Source organism: Ranitomeya variabilis, chromosome 5, assembly GCF_051348905.1.
Source record: "Ranitomeya variabilis isolate aRanVar5 chromosome 5, aRanVar5.hap1, whole genome shotgun sequence".
Taxonomy (NCBI): Eukaryota; Metazoa; Chordata; class Amphibia; order Anura; family Dendrobatidae; genus Ranitomeya; species Ranitomeya variabilis.
In genome coordinates, this window is record NC_135236.1 from 578,964,786 (window position 1) to 578,983,526 (window position 18,741).

At 41.8% G+C, this 18,741-nt stretch overlaps 1 protein-coding gene across 7 annotated transcripts in view; it reads left to right on the top strand.

Annotated features, from left to right (window-relative positions):
* LOC143776520 (teneurin-2-like) overlaps positions 1-18,741 on the top strand; it is a 3,926,626-nt gene that overhangs the window by 3,343,844 nt on the left and 564,041 nt on the right. For all 7 annotated transcript variants that reach the window (XM_077265978.1, XM_077265979.1, XM_077265980.1 and 4 more), the window contains 2 exons: positions 7,254-7,503; positions 9,712-9,732. In XM_077265978.1, the coding sequence (XP_077122093.1) occupies positions 7,254-7,503; positions 9,712-9,732 (271 nt within the window). The remainder of the gene's footprint in view (positions 1-7,253; positions 7,504-9,711; positions 9,733-18,741) is intronic.

Consider the following 18,741-nt stretch of genomic DNA (forward strand, 5'->3'; position numbering starts at 1 on the left):
TCTGTGTGACAGCTCTCCAGCGATCAAACAGCGACGCTGCAGCGATCGGCATCGTTGTCGCTATCGCTGCAGCGTCGCTTCGTGTGAAGGTACCTTTAGTCAAGCTCTGTACAGATTGTGCTTTGCTGAGTGCTATTTTTAAGATTGCCGGGCATCCCAGCTGGAGGACCACCAGAAATCACAAAGTTATTCACTATCCTATCTATAGTGAATAACTTAAAAACTTAGTAAAACACTTTAATTTTACTATTAAGAATCCTATAGTTATTAATTTCTTGCTACAAGTTTCATGATACTATAGGGAAATTACATTAGTTTCTAAAAGTTTGAAAAGGATATGGATATAGGAAATATTTAAAAACAATCAGCCCTACTAAACTGTCTATATAGGAATGAAGGTCCTAGAAAGGTGAATAAACTGACACTTTGATATCTGTGATTCGATGTCTTATTCCAGAGAAATCCACGTTCTTCTTTGAAAATTAGTTGTTAAGGTCTCTTGGTGGGACCGAGATATTGCCAAGAGACTTTCTTCACAGCTTATTTTAATGCTTAGTGACGCCTCTATACATAAATGAATCCCCTTACTGTGATGTAAGGCTCCATTCATGAAATCTTGGAAATGTGTAGTTACCGCTGTCATTGCTCTTGTTCAGTGTTCTGCCCTTTTATGGGCACTGGCTTCAGCTTCTTATGGGCACTGGCTTCAGCTTCCTTCTGCACAGGCGCCTTCATATACACAACTTAGAAGGGTTGATCCTTCTGACCGATTCAGCTTAAGAAGTTGTGCTAATTGATAGGTGCAAACTATGAAGTACTTCCTATGGAAATTGTGCCACCATATTGGAAAGGGCCAAACAGGAGCAAGAGTTTCTTTTCTTTTGCTGTTTAAAACTCAAATTTTTGTTACACCTCTGATAACAATAGTAGTTTGGTTTTGGTACTTTGGCATTGCACAGTTGTGTGTCTTAGGGTACTGTCACACAGTGGCACTTTGGTCGCTACGACGGTACGATCCATGACGTTCCAGCGATATCCATACGATATCGCTGTGTCTGACACGCAACAGCGATCAGGGACCCTGCTGAGAATCGTACGTCGTAGCAGATTGTTTGGAACTTTCTTTCGTCGCTGGATCTCCCGCTGTCATCGCTGGATCGTTGTGTGTGACAGCGATCCAGCGATGCGTTCGCTTGTAACCAGGGTAAACATCGGGTTACTAAGCGCAGGGCCGCGCTTAGTAACCCGATGTTTACCGTGGTTACCAGCATAAAAGTAAAAAAAAAAAAAACGTACATACTCACATTCCGGTGTCCTTCAGGTCCCTTGCCGTCTGCTTCCCGCTCTGACTGACTGCCGGCCGGAGCAGAGCACAGCGGTGACGTCACCGCTGTGATCTGCTTTCACTTTACGGCCGTCAGTCAGTAAGAGCGGGAAGCAGACAGCAAGGGACCTGAAGGACACCGGAATGTGAGTATGTACGTTTTTTTTTTTTTTACTTTTACGCTGGTAACCAGGGTAAACATCGGGTTACTAAGCGCGGCCCTGCGCGTAGTAACCCGATGTTTACCCTGGTTACCCGGGACCTCGGCATCGTTGGTCGCTGGATAGCGGTCTGTGTGACAGCTCTCCAGCGACCACACAACGACTTTCCAACGATCACGGCCAGGTCGTATCGCTGGTCGTGATCGTTGGAAAGTTGCAGAGAGTGACAGTACCCTTAGGATAAGATCTGGTTACAGTGACTTTTCGGTATTTACGTTTAGTATTGTGCTTTACCCATGTCAAACACCAAAAAAGGAAAAATTCAAGAAAACACACCAAAAACAGGCAGAGATGCTTACCTGTCTAAATGGGCCTCAATACAATTGCACAGACAGGGTGCAGCGGACCCAAATAAAATGGCAAATGCACAGGTGCAATACCTAATGAAACAGCCAGCCTTCAATCAGGGATTGGCCGTGTGGTACACCAATGCACTAAGATACATACTGGCGTGTTCATATTTGGGTCCGCTGCACCCTGTCTGTGCAATTGTATTGAAGCCCATTTAGACAGGTAAGCATCTCTGCCTGTTTTTGGTGTGTTTTCTTGAATTTTTCCTTTTTTGGTGTTTTTCATGTTAGAGTAGGACCAGCAAACGTAGGGACCCTTGACGTGGGTTGCCGACTTACATATTATGGCCAGAATATCAACCAATACCTTACATATATTTATATGTTTTGTTTTGCACCTTGCATTTTTTTGCAGGGTGCAGTTGGGCCCAAATGGTTCTGTACACTTTGGCCTCTGTTCACACAGGATGCATTGTAGCACTGGGCAGCCTGCCATAGGGCGTTATTAATAGGCTGGAGCCAGATGCTCTGCATTCCTTGTGTGAACACAGCACATACATAGTATGTATCTTAGTACATTGGTGTACCACACGGCCAATCCCTGATTGAAGGCTGGCTGTTTCATTAGGTATTGCACCTGTGCATTTGCCATTTTATTTGGGTCCGCTGCACCCTGTCTGTGCAATTATATTGAGGCCCATTTAGACAGGTAAGCATCTCTGCCTGTTTTTGTAATTATAATCCAAAGTATGTCACATCATAGTTATTAAGGTTGAAGGAAGACTGTAAGTCCATCTAGTTCAACCCATAGCCTAACCTAACATGCCCTAACATGTTGATCCAGAGGAAGGCAAAAAAAACCCATGTGGCAAAGAGTAACTCCACCATGGGGAAAAAAATTCCTTCCCGACTCCACATCAATGCTTTATTTGTCTATATATGGCCTTCCAGAGGTTGTGATATAAATTGCAGCCTGTTGAGAGTCATAATATCATGTTCGGATAATTTATTGGATTCGTATTCTGAAAAACTGGAGTTCTTAACAAAATTTACAAAAAGGTATGGCTGAGTGAAACTGTATATACAAGTTCAAAGAACTCTGAGAACACTGGGGGAGATTCATTACTTTATGCCAATTTTAATAAAAAGCACACTGGTGTAAGATGCATCTTATTTATTAATAGGCGCCTGCCTCATAACAAATTGGGTACATTGTTTACTATGTGTGTTAGAAAATTAAATCTATGACAGCAACAATCTTGGGTAGGTTTACACTATACTTTATGCCACTTTCTGGAATAAATTATAGTAAATTTGTTGGCTCATGTATGGCCCTGTCCCATCCGCAAAGCTCAAACCATTTTTAAAAGGAACATATGAGTTGTAATCGGGCTCAGGGCAGTAGCAGTGAACAAGGTACTCGTCTTCCGTGTCCTGGCCCGCTACAAAAAAAGGGGGTCTTGTTTCACTGTGTGTGCAGTCATGTTTCTATAATGGGGACCTCTCAGCCCTTGTCTTCCATATGTTGCATGACTCTGGATCCCTACGACCCTAAGATAAGGAAACCAGACCAAACCATAAAAACAAAATTGTTTTTACTAAAATTTTGTCTTGCACAGATTGATTAGCAGGAGATGCAGATGTCACTTTTTTTGTTACAATACAGCAGCAGGTTTACCATAAACATTTTCAGTGGCACTGATGGTACATTGCAGAACAAGTCAGAGACCTTCATCCTTTGTGTGTATAGCGCATCTTTAAGCTGTGCTTTTTCCAGTGACTACTATCCTTCAGCCCACTTCTTGGGAAACACGTAACTATGTGCCACTGGTTCACATTTTACTGAGATTGTCCCTGCCTTGCCAACTTTGTCTCTCTTGGACCTCCAGCTCCCAAGGAGTGGCTGACACTTGCCTATTCCTTAGAGACCTCTTGGGACTATAATAAAGTTCCTGGCTGTACATTCCCCCGACTCGCCTGCTAAACAAAATTTTGCTACCATTTCATGATTGCTTTCTACTGTCTTCGCCAGACCACACACACCTGGTGATGATCACCTATTTTCTGAAGGTGTCCTTTGTTCTCTTTTCCTATTCCTTAAATAACTTAATCTATCCTCAATATCCACAGATCTTTACTCCTCCTCTCCAACCATGGGACAGCCCTACAGCTAATTCTTTCACGTCTAACTACCAGGAATTGCAGCCCACAGGAGGATAACAATAAAGCACATGTAAAACATCAGGAGTTATCAGAGAAGCAGAATGCCATCCTCTGCACCCTCACAGAGTTGCAAATTATGGTACACAAATGGCATGCGCCCTACTTTGCAGCTCTTTTACACTAGTTTCTTGAGTTTTTGAAAATGATGGCAAATATGGCAATAGGGTCATGTGGTTGTTTCCATTAGACTCTATTAGTCCATTTATGCGTGGCGTTGTGCCCACTGAAATTGCCACTCTCTTTTGTGCACACTTTGCACAATCTCCGGGTCATATGCACTCCTTTCATTCCCCCATGATTGGATGCCTCCCCTATTTCCTTCTCTGCTCGCTGGTACCAGTCCTTGCGCTATTCATCCTTTACTTCTGGGGCAGCGCATTGCTTTCCATCCCACTCCCTCGGCCGTCCGGCTCTGCGCATGCGCAACACGATCCTATCAGGAATCGTGGTGTGCGCACGCGCATTCCGTTCTACAACTGTGTGTTTATTTCCGGTATTTGTCGACTATCCCGACATGATGTGAGTGGCCCCTCCTGTCTGCTCGTTGCCGTCTTCCCTGCCCCCGCTCTGGCATAGCGCTCCACACACAGCGGTAGGTAATGATCTTTATTATGGATACTATTTAAATCCGTCACTGGCACCTGTAGCTACTTCCCCTGACGAAGCTGCTGCGGCAGCGATACGCGTGGGGTCTTTCCTCACCATACCTCTCTCATCCCTTGGGACCATTGTTCCCCCTTTGTCTCATGGGGTTTTCTCCCCGTTCGGAAGCCCTATTACATTCAATCTTGCTGCATTTTGCTGCCCTGACCTGACCGACTGACAGACAGGTTGTATCCACTATGATTGTATGTATTTTGGGACAATAGACCTGGTGTCTGCATATATTAACACATATGCACGCAGTGTAGATACTTATCTTTGGGGTCTGAGTCAGGCTAATAGGGCTACATAGGGGTTATGCTGTTCAAGCCTTATTAGGCACCCCATGAAGGAGGATCCAGTTATAATATATAGGGCCATATGTATTGCATCTATTTGATATTGTTGGCATTATGACTATAATTTGGTTTGCCCTAGGGTATGGTGTATGGATTGATTTGCTTCTCATGTTTTAAATGTTTTTAATGTGTGTTTTCAAGGTGCTAATAAAGTTGTTTTTGATACATTTACATTTTGTGTGGTAGTGCATACCATATGGGTCTATCTTTTTTCTTCTTCCATTTGACATGTTGCCACATATAGACCTGGTATTGCACCCACGTATGGTTAACTATATATGATATTGGTGCGCCCCCTTTCTACTTAATCCTGGCAAATATGGCAATGGCCAAAGATTTTTTTCAACTATTTATGGAGCTTGACTCTCAGTTGAAAGGTTTTAAAGGGAAATTGTCATGTTATACATGCAGACTAATCTGTGGACAGCATGGTATAAAGATGAAGCTGAACAGAATGATAGGTCGTTCTCCTCTGCTCACACGGGCTGAGGCCCCCTCTCTCTCCCCCGGCCATATCGGTTCTCTGGATGTAATTTTGCAAATAAAGGAATAATTTTAATGAAGACGGGTGAGTGTCCTCATTATTCGTTCTTACAAGATTTTTTGGATTAAGTGACTGTTTTCCTTGGAGGAGCACCTGATGTCTTCTAAAGTACGGCATAGTAGGACATATGTTCTTGATTTCCACTGAGGAGCCAGAATACAATAGGACAGTGCCGCCTGTTTGTTTGTTTTTTTGTTACAGAATGATATATTGGTTTGCTGGAAAAGATTCCGTATAACTTGATTTTATTCAATTAAATCCCTGGTGTTTGTATGCATATGAGTCCAGTGGGCAGTCCTATCCAGCTATCTCTGGATGTGCGTACAGGGCAGTCTGTCAATCACTGACTAGCATTGCCCACTAGACTCTTTTCCATACAGGGATTACAGTCAATGAAATGCAAATTTTGTTTAAACTTTTCCGTTACAAATGTAGGTCAATCTGATAAACTCCTATTCTCTAACAGCCATCCTGCAGATCAGATACCATTTTTCCAAATGACTGTTTCATTTTAAGCATAATAGTACAAATACAGCTCACACTGTAAGTCCTCACTCAGATGTCCGTGAATCGCATATTTGTTATATCTTGATTTTCATTGATAGGACGCATACTCATTATAATCTATGGGCTGTTCACATGTTCGTTTATTGTTATAGATTAGATCAAATAAGGACATCTCTCTGTTATTTTTGCTGAAGATTAATCTGCAATAAAAAGGACATGTGAAAAAGGTGTAATTTTAATGAGTCTGTGATCTATCCATAAAAATAATCAGGTAGCACACGTAACAAAAGAACAAGATCTGTGAAATCAATATTACCCATACCTGCTGCAATTTTAATCAATTTGGTATGTAAAAATTGACAGTTAAAATTCAAGGTTTAGTCATTTATGAAATACAACAAAATGCAGCATCTAAACTCAATTCCACTGCTTTATATGTGTTTTGGTTTTCTGATTCCAAAATACCAGACAACAACCACGATTCACGTTCTTTCACTTTAGCTCCAGGCATACAATTCCACTAATTATGTGCAGTATTGTACTGTTCTAGTCTCCAGTATGTGTATATTGTAAACTCCAGACACTGTAGTGTTCACTCATGAGTCATGACATATTAATGTAATGGTGTCAGCTATAATTGTGGCTTTATAGAGGTTTGAGGAGTAGCTGGTGGGTATAGCTATACTTATTGGATTCTAAATGACATTTAGGTGTTAATTTACTTCCCTACTGTTTTGACTAAGGACATTATTTTCCAAGTGCTTCTTTCTCATTGCACATCTGTTGGATAAAATGTCAGAATCAGCTCTTAAGGTTTTCCTGTAGTCATAGCCAGCTACTGTGTAATCCTGCTAACCAAACACTATTATTGGCAGAAGCATCATCATAGGACAATTGGCCAATTCATTGTTTTAATTACGTATTGTCCACAATGTATTACATTTCTTATAGATCTGATAATACAGTAGCCCCTCCCTGGAGAACTGGAGAACAGAGCATTGTGCATAATATATGCTGAACATGTATTATATATACAGTGTATATATATATATATATATATATATATATATATATATATATAATCACCTTTTGTCAATTAGGTTTGTTTTCCGTATGTCATTCATTGATCCCTTATCTTGCTAGGCATCCTGCATAAAGGCAGTGGAGAAAATCAGTTTCTTTCACAACAACCTGCAGTCATTATGAGCATTATGGGTAACGGGCGTAGGAGAAGCATATCTTGCCCGAGCTGCAACGGTCTCGCTGAAGGGAACAAGCTATTGGCTCCGGTGGCTCTTGCAGTTGGAATTGATGGAAGCCTCTTTTTGGGAGATTTTAATTATATTCGACGCATCTTTCCCTCCAGAAATGTCACCAGTATACTGGAACTTCGGTGAGATTTTAATCTTAACATAAAAGTTAGCTGGAATGTCAGACAGCATGCTTTTATTAATATGAATTTTATAGTTGACCTGACACAACTCAGAAGCTAAATACACTGAGACACAGAAGTATTGTAATTGTGGGTTTTCCCAAACTGTTTGTATGAGTGATAGCACACTAGAGAAATCCAGCAAAAGGAGCGTTGATAATCCATGCTTCAAATATTCTGTGCTCGGAAAGGGTATTTCCACTTGAGAGGGAATCCTCTGCTGTATTACAGAGGGCTGTTCTGCTGGCCTCCTCATCGGTGAAGGAGAAAGTGACACTTTGAACAGATGTTTTGAGGGTGGCTAATGTCCTATGGACTGAGAATGACATTTATCTCTGTCAGAATGTAATCCATTAAGTGTACAACACATTTACTTTCTGTACATGATTTGTGTGTTATTGTTTATTCTGTGTTGCCCTCTACAGGATGAAAATCTCCTTTTACATCTTTGAAGATTTTGTATTGTGCTGTTCTATTTTGTCTAAATTTTTATTCAGTATGGCCACGTGTATAAATAAGCTGTGCAATAATTATATTTTTTTATGAATAAGCACATAATGTAAGGAATACTCCCTCAAAATTGGTAATGATGCTGTAGAAACAAGTGTCTTCTACAAAGTTCTTAGAGTTTTTTCGGCTACTTCACAAGCTCCTGTATCTGACATTGCAAGTTATGGCTAGTATGACCTCTGTCACAGCAATTTCTGTTTCAAGAATCTAGACTCTAGAAAATTTAAGGAATAGCCTTTTCATTACTGTGATATTTTAACTTATATGAGTTTAAAATTAGATTATAGATTTTACTGAAAAATAATTTGTTCATGATACTTTGTGGAAATATTCTGCTCATTGTGTTCGGTCGGGGGTTGCACATTAGTCGAGGGCCTGAGGTGGCAAAAAGTCTCACTGCCACATCAGTCAAGACTCAAATTATAAATGTCCTGAAGCATCATTTACCTTGGAGACATTGGACTGGATTAATTTGAGTAGCAACACTCTCTCAGCATACCATTACTATTTTGCTGGTCATATTGGGAGCTATAGTTTTGCAGGTTACAAACTTCCAAAGTATTATCAGAGGTGACCTTGACTAAATACCTGAACTTGTGGTGTCCAAAACAATTACTGAATTAGCTCAGCATAACTTTTATCATACCCCTAGCTGGCACTATTTATATGGGTAGTGTATACACTGTTTACCTGTGGCATGCTTACCTCTGGAGGTAGCTGTCTCTATGAAATCTAAAGTAGTCACTAGCTCAGCTCTCACCATAAGGCCGGTGTCACACTTGCATGTGCAATGCGAGAAATTTGTGCGAGTCTCTCGCATCAATACCCGGCACTGCCGCCGGCATTCGGGACCAGAGTGTGCGGCTGCATGAATTTATATGCAGCTGAATGCTCCAATTTGAACTGTCGGTGGCAGTGCCAGGAATTGATGCAAGATACTCGCACGAGTTTCTCGCATTGCACATGCAAGTGTGACACCGGTCTAAATCTTAGAGTTCAGTGGAGAGGGCAATGCATGGCCACCTCTCTTATATGTGACTTAGATGGTATCTGGGTCAACTTTAGCTTATTGTGGGCCCAAGTACATAGTTGCAAACAGTCCAATTTTTTTTTTCTACAGGTCACAGTGATGAAAAGACTTCAATTAATGGATGCAAATTTTCTGGCTGTCTCTAGCCTGAACATACAAGGTTTATGCAAGAACCACTCAAAAATGTTTAGTCTAGTTTGGTTTGTGGGTGTTCCTAGGTGGGGTTGGGCTTTTCTGGGAGGGACTTAAACATTCCTATTATATCAACAGTAATTTGGGTGAGTATGTAAGAGCTTTATACCTCTGAAAAGCATTTAATCAGCAAATGCACAATAATGTTGTTAGAAAACATAAATAAAAAAAGCAATACATACTGTATTTATGTATTTCAGACTGTAACCAGTATAATATCATTAACTCACATTCGCCCATACTTTATCCACTTAGTTTTCCTAAAATGTGGTTTGCTCACTTGCTGTCAATTAGTTTTTTTTATATATATTATTGGGCAAATTATGTGTAATTTGAATTGAAAAAGTGTATTATTCATTGTACTTTTTTGGCTTTATTTTTAAACTGTCTCACTATTTTTCTCTCTTTCTTATTTCCCATCAATTTTCTGGCTAAAGAAACAAAGAATTTAAACATAGGTAAGGCATTGGCTTTGAATCGCACTATGGTGCATTTCTTTTCATTTGCTGTTTTTCCATCTTATTGCACTCAAATGAAATGTTTCTAAATGAAGGCTCGCTGCTGTTAATGACGGCTCCCCTCCTACTGTAGATATCTATTGTTTGTACTTAATATTAGTGGTAAAGTCGTTTCATGCCATTATCATTGTTCATTATTATATTGGCTCAGCACACTAAACATATAATTGTGCTACTCAAACATCCTCCTCAGCACATTCATTTATTTATGCTATTACTTGTGTCACAAAACTGTTTTATGAGCACATAAGCCTGCTAAGTGGCAGTTGTTTTGTTCAAGTAATTATGATAAGGATCAAATTAAACCATTGTTAAGGGTAAAAGATGGAAGTCGACTTTGCAAAATAGCAAGTGTATGAATGCTGACGGTAATACAACATTGCCGGTTCATGTATTGATGTTTTGAACGGACACAGGCATATTGTCAAGGAGCTATATACTGTAGATGCCTAGCAGAAATTAATAGCACTGACTGTATAGTAGGCATATTATTATTTGTGAGTCAGAGTCATGGAAATTAGATTGTGAGCTCCACTGGAGACAGTCTAATGAGCTTTATTACAAATTGTATGCAGCACTGTGGGCAATGTTGATCATTCATAATAAGGAATGCCAAAAACTATCTGTTAAAATCAGTCAGCAAAAGTATTACCAAAAATGGGCGCTTACAATGCGGGGCTTAAGGAAGCCTCCAATTAACTTTTTCCCCAAAACCTGTGTAAATGTAAGTGTAGTGTTATTGTGTTAATATACTCATCAATTTTCATATTTTCCGGATTACGCTGCTGTTCTGCTCCTCGTCGGGGTCACATGACAGTAATTCAGACTGTGTAGATCACACTGCACTCTAAGGGTACCGTCACACACAGCAACTTTCCAACGATCACAACCAGCGATACGACCTGGCCGTGATCGTTGGAAAGTCCTTGTGTGGTCGCTGGAGAGCTGTCACACAGACCGCTCTCCAGCGACCAACGATGCCGAAGTCCCCGGGTAACCAGGGTAAACATCAGGTTACTAAGCGCAGGGCCGCGCTTAGTAACCCGATGTTTACCCTGGTTACCATTGTAAATGTAAAAAAAAAAAACACATACTCACATTCCCTGTCACGTCCCCGGGCGTCTGCTTCCCTGCACTCCTCCTGCATCCTGTGTAAACGCGGCTGACACAGGATGCAGGAGGAGTGCAGAGACGTGACAGGCACCGGAATGTGAGTATGTGGTTTTTTTTTTTACATTTACAATGGTAACCAGGGTAAACATTGGGTTACTAAGCGAGGCCTTGCGCTTAGTAACCCGATATTTACCCTGGTTACCAGTGAAGACATCGCTGCATCGGCGTCACACACGCCGATGCAGCGATGTCAGCGGGTGATCCAGCGACGAAATAAAGTTTCAAACGATCTGCTACGACGTACGATTCTCAGCGGGGTCCCTGATCGCAGTAGCGTGTCAGACACAGCGAGATCGTAACGATATCGCTGGAACGTCATGGATCATGCCGTCGTAGCGACCAAAGTGCCACTGTGAGACGGTACCTTAAGTGTGAGCCGGAAGTCTCTTTTACAATGTAAGTCTACGGAGCCTCGTTCTTACACTCAATAGCGTTACTTTGTCAAAGCTGCTTCTGGGTCATGGAAAGCACAGTGTGATCCACAGAGTCTGAATTGCCATCACATGACCCAACAAAGGAGCACTGGATAATGGAGAAGATGACAATTGATGAGTATATTAATACACTGAAACTACACAACAGATTTACACAGTACTAGGAAAAAAAGTTAATGGGAGTCTTTTTAAATGTCCTAGGTTCTGTTAATTATGCAATGGCAGTAAATTTTGAGACAGCGTACAGGATCTGCTCAGATTCACATACCTTGGAACTCTCTATATGGAATTCTAGTTTCAGTCCTTTAGATATCACATGTCGGTTAGATGGAACTTTGCTGTGTTTAGTTCACCATCTGAAGCTGCACAAGGCTCACAAATGTCTGGTTGGGGTACATGGCACAAGAGCTTTTGAAAATATGACTTTTTTTTATTTTAATTTATAATTAAAGCTTCATAATTATTATTATTTATTTATTATTATAGCACCATTTATTCCATGGCGCTTTACATGTGAGGAGGGGGTATGCATAATAAAAACAATTGCAATAATCTTAAACAATACAATTCACAACTGGTACAGGAAGAGAGGGACCCTGCCCGTGAGGGCTCACAATCTACAAGGGATGGGTGAGAATACAGTAGGCGAGGGTAGAGCTAGTCGTGCAGCGGTTTGGTCAATGGTTGGTTACTGCAGGTTGTAGGCTTGTCAGAAGGGGTAGGTCTTCAGGTTCTTTATGAAGGTTTCGATGGTAGGCGAGAGTCTGATATGTTGCGGTAGAGGGTTCCAGAGGAGGGGTGATGCGCGAGAGAAATCTTGTATATGATTGTGGGAAGAGGAGATAAGAGGGGAGTAGAGAAGGAGATCTTGTGAGGATCGGAGGTTGCGTGCAGGTAAGTACTGGGAGACGAGGTCACAGATGTATGAAGGAGACAGGTTGTGGATGGCTTTGTATGTCATGGTTAAGGTTTTGTACTGGAGTCTCTGGGCAATGGGGAGCCAGTGAAGGGATTTACAGAGGGGAGCAGCCGGGGAATAGCGGGGGGGCAGGTGGATTAGTCGGGCAGCGGAGTTTAGAATAGATTGGAGGGGTGCAACTGTGTTCGAGGGGAGGCCACAGAGTAGGAGGTTGCAGTAGTCAAGGCGAGAGATGATGAGGGCATGGACTAGGGTTTTTTGCAGATTCTTGGTTGAGGAATGTACAGATCCATGAAATATTTTTGAGTTGAAGTCGGCAGGAAGTGGAAAGGGCTTGGAAATGTGGTTTGAAGGAGAGATAAGTGTCAAGGATTACCCCGAGGCAGTGAGCTTGTGGGACTGGGGAGAGTGGGCAGCCGTTTGCTGTAATGGATAGGTTCGTTGGGGGGGTCACGTGAGATGGGGAAAGATGATGAATTCTGTTTTGTCCATGTTAAGTTTCAGAAATCTAGCGGAGAAGAAGGATGAAATAGTGGACAGACATTGAGGGATTCTGATTAGTAGGGAGGTGATATCTGGTCCAGAGATGTAGAACTGTGTGTCATCAGCATAGCGGTGATACTGAAAGCCGTGAGATTCTATGAGCTGTCCCAGGCCAAAGGTGTAAATGGAGAAGAGCAGGGGCCCTAAGACTGAACCTTGTGGAACTCCGACAGATAGGGGGCGAGGTGAGGAGGTGGTATGGGAGACGCTGAATGTCTGGTCTGTTAGGTATGACAAGATGCAGGATAGGGCCTAGTCTGTGATGCGAAGGGATGAGAGGGTCTGTAATAAGAGGGAATGGTTCACTGTGTCAAAGGCAGAGGACAGGTCCAGGAAGAGGAGGACAGAGTAGTGTTGCTTGCTCTTGGCGGTTAATAGGTCATTGGTGACTTTAGTTAGGGCAGTTTCAGTGGAGTGGTGTGACCAGAAGCCAGATTGTAAGCAATCAAAGAGGGAGCAAGAAGAGAGGTGGGAGGACAGTTCAAGATAGATGTGTTGTTCCAGTAGTTTGGAGGCATAGGGGAGAAGTGATATAGGGCCAAAGCTACAGTAGATACAGAGGATGGGTCCAGAAAGGGCTTTTTGAGGATAGGTGTGATTGAGGCATGTTTAAAGCTTGAGGGGAAAACACCAGTTGTCAGTGATAGGTTGAAGAGATGGGTTAGGGTTGGGATGAAGATTGTGGTGACGTTTGAGATGAAGTGGGATAGGATCGGGTCAAGTGCACAGGTGGTGTGATGCGATCTTGAGAGTAGAGTGGAGAGTCAATCTTCTGTAATGGGGGAGAAGTTGGTTTTGGAGGTGGAGGGCTGGGAGGTTGGGAGGAAGGCAAAGTCTTCAGCTGAGATGAATGGGGAGGGAAGAGGTGCTGGGGGACAGAGGAGAGAATTGAAGGTGTTGAATAATTGTTTAGGGTTGTGAGACAGGGAGGATATGAGAGATGAGAAGTTGGTTTGTTTAGCTGTGGCGAGTGTGGCCTTGAAAGTAGTGAGGGACTCTTTGAATGCGATGAAGTGCTCGTTGGAGTAGGAGCTTTGGTATGTGTAAGAGGGGCAGCATATTTCAAAGCTACAGCTATTGTGGTGGTATATAGAGCGGCAGCGTCATCCGCATTGTGTAGGGAACTTAAGTCTGTGAGAGGGAGGAGGGATTCAGAGAGTGAGTGTAGATCAAGGTGTTTAAGAATTCTGCGAGGGTGTGAAAGTTTGTGGGGTGAGGATTGTAGACATGGAGTGGAGAGGGAAGAGAATGTGAGTAGGTTGTGGTCAGAAAGAGGAAGAGGTGAGTTAGAGAGGTTAAATAGGGAGCAGAGGCGGGTGAAGATGAGGGTCCAGTGTGTGTGACCATCTTTGTGGGTGGCTGTAGAAGACCATTGAGTGAGGCCGAAGCAGGAAGTGAGAGATAGAAGTTTAATGGCAGCTGAGAGGGAAGTGTCAATGGGTAATAATAATAATAATAATAATAGTAATAATAATAAAGATAATAATTATTGGTGTAATACTAGTAATAATAATGGTGACAAGGCACCAATCAAATATTCTCCAGCTACTTAATTATCAGGGGGTTTTATGCTTTACTCAGTTTACCAACTTCTGCTTTGCTATATAGCAATATTGGATTTAAAGTCTGATTACTATTGTTAAATAGAACAGACTTTCTCTGATCATTTAGTGAACCTTTCATTAAACTGCATACAGGCAGTGACATTATCATGGAGCTGTCTCTTCAGCTTAATTAACTCTAATTTTTTTATTGCTTAGTTGAGTTTTTTATACTTCATATTACAAGCATTTGAAAATGTGTAATAATATCTGTATATACAGTATATATACTGTATATATTATATATGCTATATTTATAATATATATTATTTACACAGATTATTTTTGGAACTGCAATAATCCCAAACTGATATGTTAGACATGCAATGTGGGGCATGATAAAATGGTTTTACTACCCTGCAATTTGATATTATCTTTTCAATGTATTATTAAATCATGGTTTGTCTTTATCATTTCCGTAATCATTTCTCTCCATATAACTCTTTCATCACCTCCCAGAGATATCCCTTTTATCTCTAATCTTGAAGCTGTCAGGGTTGTCATTATCCAGCATTTCATCATGAAATGGGATATATCTCGCTGGGATCTAATGTCACCATGACATTGAGTTAAGAATAAGATGAATTTTTTTATTTGCTTCATATATTGACCTTAAAGAGGTACTCTACCTAAACTCAGGTTTACAAAAATTATAGTTATCTGGAGACCTAAATATGTTCCACACATTTCCATGTGCAAATCTTGTAAGGATTTTGAGAAATTCAATTACCTCTTCCTTATTCATGTGTAAAAATAAATAATTTCCAGTGAATAGCATCCGTTGGAAGGTTGGTAATGCTGTCAGGCCATATTATTATTATTATTTATTTTATAGCCCCATTAATTCCATGGTGCTGTACATGAGAAGGGGTTACATCAAAATACATGTATCACTTACAGTAAACAAACTAACAATGACAGACTGATACAGAGGGAAAAGGATCTTGCCCTTGCGGGCTTACATTCTACAGGATTATGGGGAAGGAGACAGTAGGTCAGGGGTTGTAGTAGCTCCAATGGTGTTGAGGTAGCCGTGTGATCATTACAGGTTGTAAGGTTTCTTCAAGAGGTGGGTTTTCAGGTTTCTTTTGAAGGATCTAAATGTGGTGGATAATGGGACGTGTTGGGGCACATAATTCCAGAGGATGGGGGATATTCGGGAGAAGTCTTGGAGGTGATTGGGTGAGGAGGGAATAAGCGTGGAGGAGAGGAGGAGGTCAGTAATAGCAGACAGATACAGGGAGAGTGGGGTCAGAAAAGACGGGTGACGGTATTGCAGCCAGTGGAGGTTCCCTGAAAAATGCCCACAGGAAAATTGCCCACAGGAAAATTGCCCACATGAAAAATGCACACAGGAAAAATGCCCACATGGAAAATTCCCCACACGGAAAATTCCCCACACAGAAAATTCCCCACATGGAAAATTCCCCACACGGAAAATTCCCCACACGGAAAATTGCCAATTACAGCATCACAAAAGTTTCAGATCTATGATATTTCAGGTGCAAGGTGAGGATGTTCACATAATATGTGATCAACTTGTGATTTACAGTTGACCTAGTGCAAAACTGCAAAAAGGATGATCTGTGGTTTGCAGCAGTCTGTCATTCTCAGCAATAGATAGATCTAGTCTGCTCTCTTCTCTCACTGATTCTGCCTTACTCCTCCCATCAGCCCAAAACAGCAGCACATGCAGAACCAGCAGCAGTGTGATCCAGAGGAGCCATCACTGCTATCAGTGCTCACAAAAGTATCACTGCTGCTGGCAGAGATAGTTGGTCCTGGAAGCCCAGAAGGCACAGCAGAAAGGTGAGATTCTGTCACTTGTACCACTTTGTGTTCTTGCTGAGAATGTATGATATGCTTTTGCAGTGGAGTCCGATGGGCCCCAGTGCAAAATGTGGCCCTTCCCCCCCACACACACACGTTGGTCAGATGTATGGGCCCCTGTAGTGTTCTAAATTCTATAAAGACGTATGAATTGCCCCCCTCCCCCTTCATTATGTAGTAATGTCCCCCAAACTGGTATATATGCCCATCATCCTGGTGAATATGTCTGCATCCTGGTATATATGTCCTAATGCTGGTATATATGGTCCCCATCCTAGTATGTATGGTCCACATGATCTCCATCCTGGTATTTATGCCCCCTTTCTGGTATATATGTCCCTATCACAAGTTGATCACATATTATGTGAACATCCTCATCTTGCACCTGAAATATCATAGATCTGAAACTTTTGTGATGCTGTAATTGGCAATTTTCCGTGTGGGGAATTTTCCGTGTGGGGAATTTTCCGTGTGGGCAATTTTCCGTGTGGGCAATTTTCCGTGTGGGCAATTTTCTGGTCACCGTTCTCTCTTTGTATGCTGGCATTGATATACACTTCTTAAAATCATGTAGATAAAATGTCACAGGTCGCCCTTATTGTATAAAATGTGTATGCCTATATTTGCTCATCAACTCAGCATTGAGTAAAGACAATGCAGTGACCACAAAGCCAGATGTGAGGGTGGCTTATTGTTCGCTGTGTTCATAGAATGTATGCCAATATATACTCACACTAGTCGTGGAAGATACTGCCTAGTTCATGGAGATTCATTTACACTCGGATCCCAATGCCCAAGTATATCTCCTTCAGTCCAGTTTCTAAATTGATTTCAAAATTACATTACAAATTTTGCTTCATCTCCATACTAAGATGTTAACCCCTTTCTGTAAGCCCATTCATTCAGTGCTTTATGAGATAGGCTGGAGTCACACTACCGTAGAACACGGACGAATGCTATGCGAGAAACAATTGCATAGCACTCTGACCAGTGTTAATCTATGAGGCAGCTCACACGTATTTTTTCTCAGGAGTATTCGACGTGCATATGAAATCGCAGTATGCTGCGATTGTATTCGTATATCATCCGAGACTCGCCAATGCAAGCCTATGGGTGTGAGAAAAACTCGGACGCCACATGGACCATCCGTCTAGTTTGCGACAAATACACACACATTTTCCTAATTTCAGCCCATTGAGCCATTAAATTCAATGGGGATAATCAGTAAGAAATATAAAGTCATAAGCATGCCATACGGATGTCATACGCATATCATTTGCATGTCATACGGCTGTCATAGGTGCTAAAAAATTGCATCATCGCATTGCAAACGCATTACACACGAATGACCATATGGAGAACACTTGTGCGACTCTCGGCAGGAAGACTCGGACCGATTTCCCATACGTTTAGTGTGAGGCCGGCCTTAGAGACACTTTTTAGAGTATTTGGTAAAAAAAAAAACTTATACAAAAGACTAGAATTTTTTTTGTGTCCTTTATTCGTAGATTTTAGGATTTTTTTTTCTTCACAAAATGGGAAGATGCTTAACCCCTTATTGACCAGGCCAAATTTTTCAAGTCTAACATGTGTTACTTTATCTGGTAACTAGATGGTGGCCTGATTCTAACACATGGGGTATTCTAGAATATGCATGTCCACGTAGTATATTGCACAGCCAACGTAGTATATTGCCCAGCCACGTAGGATATTGCCCAGTGACGTAGGATATTGCCCAGCCACATAGTATATTGCTCAGTGATGTAGTATATTGCCCAGTGACGTATATTGCCCAGCCACGTAATATATTGCCCAGTGACGTATATTGCCCGGCCACGTAGTATATTGCCCAGTTACGTAGTATATTGCCCAGTGACGTAGTATACAGCACAGAGCCATGTACTATATTGCACAGCGACGTAGTATACAGCACAGAGCCATGTAGTATATTGCCCAGCCACGTAGTATATTGGGCAGTCACATAGTATATTGCCCAGCTACGTAGTATATTGCCCAGCCACGAATGTCACAGGTTAAAAAAATTAAAAATAAACATATACTCACTTTCCGAAGGCGCGTTGTAGTTCTGTCGCCTGTGTGGGGTGCAGGCGGCAGCTTCCGGTCCCAGGTGCGCATGACCTGTGATGACATCGCGGTCACATGACCGTGACGTCACGGCAGGTCCTTCTCGCATATCATGCTTTCCACCGGAACCTGCCGCTTGCATGGAGCGGTCACCGGAGCGTCGAGATCAGCGGGAAAGGCGGTGGAAGGTGAGTATATAATTATTTTTTATTTATTTTTTATTATTTTTAACATTAGATGCCTTTACTATAGATGCTGCATAGGCAGCGTCAATAGTAAAAACTTGGTCACACAGGGTTAATAGCGGCAGTAACGGAGTGAGTTACCCGCGGCATAACGCGGTCCGTTACTGCTGGCATTAACC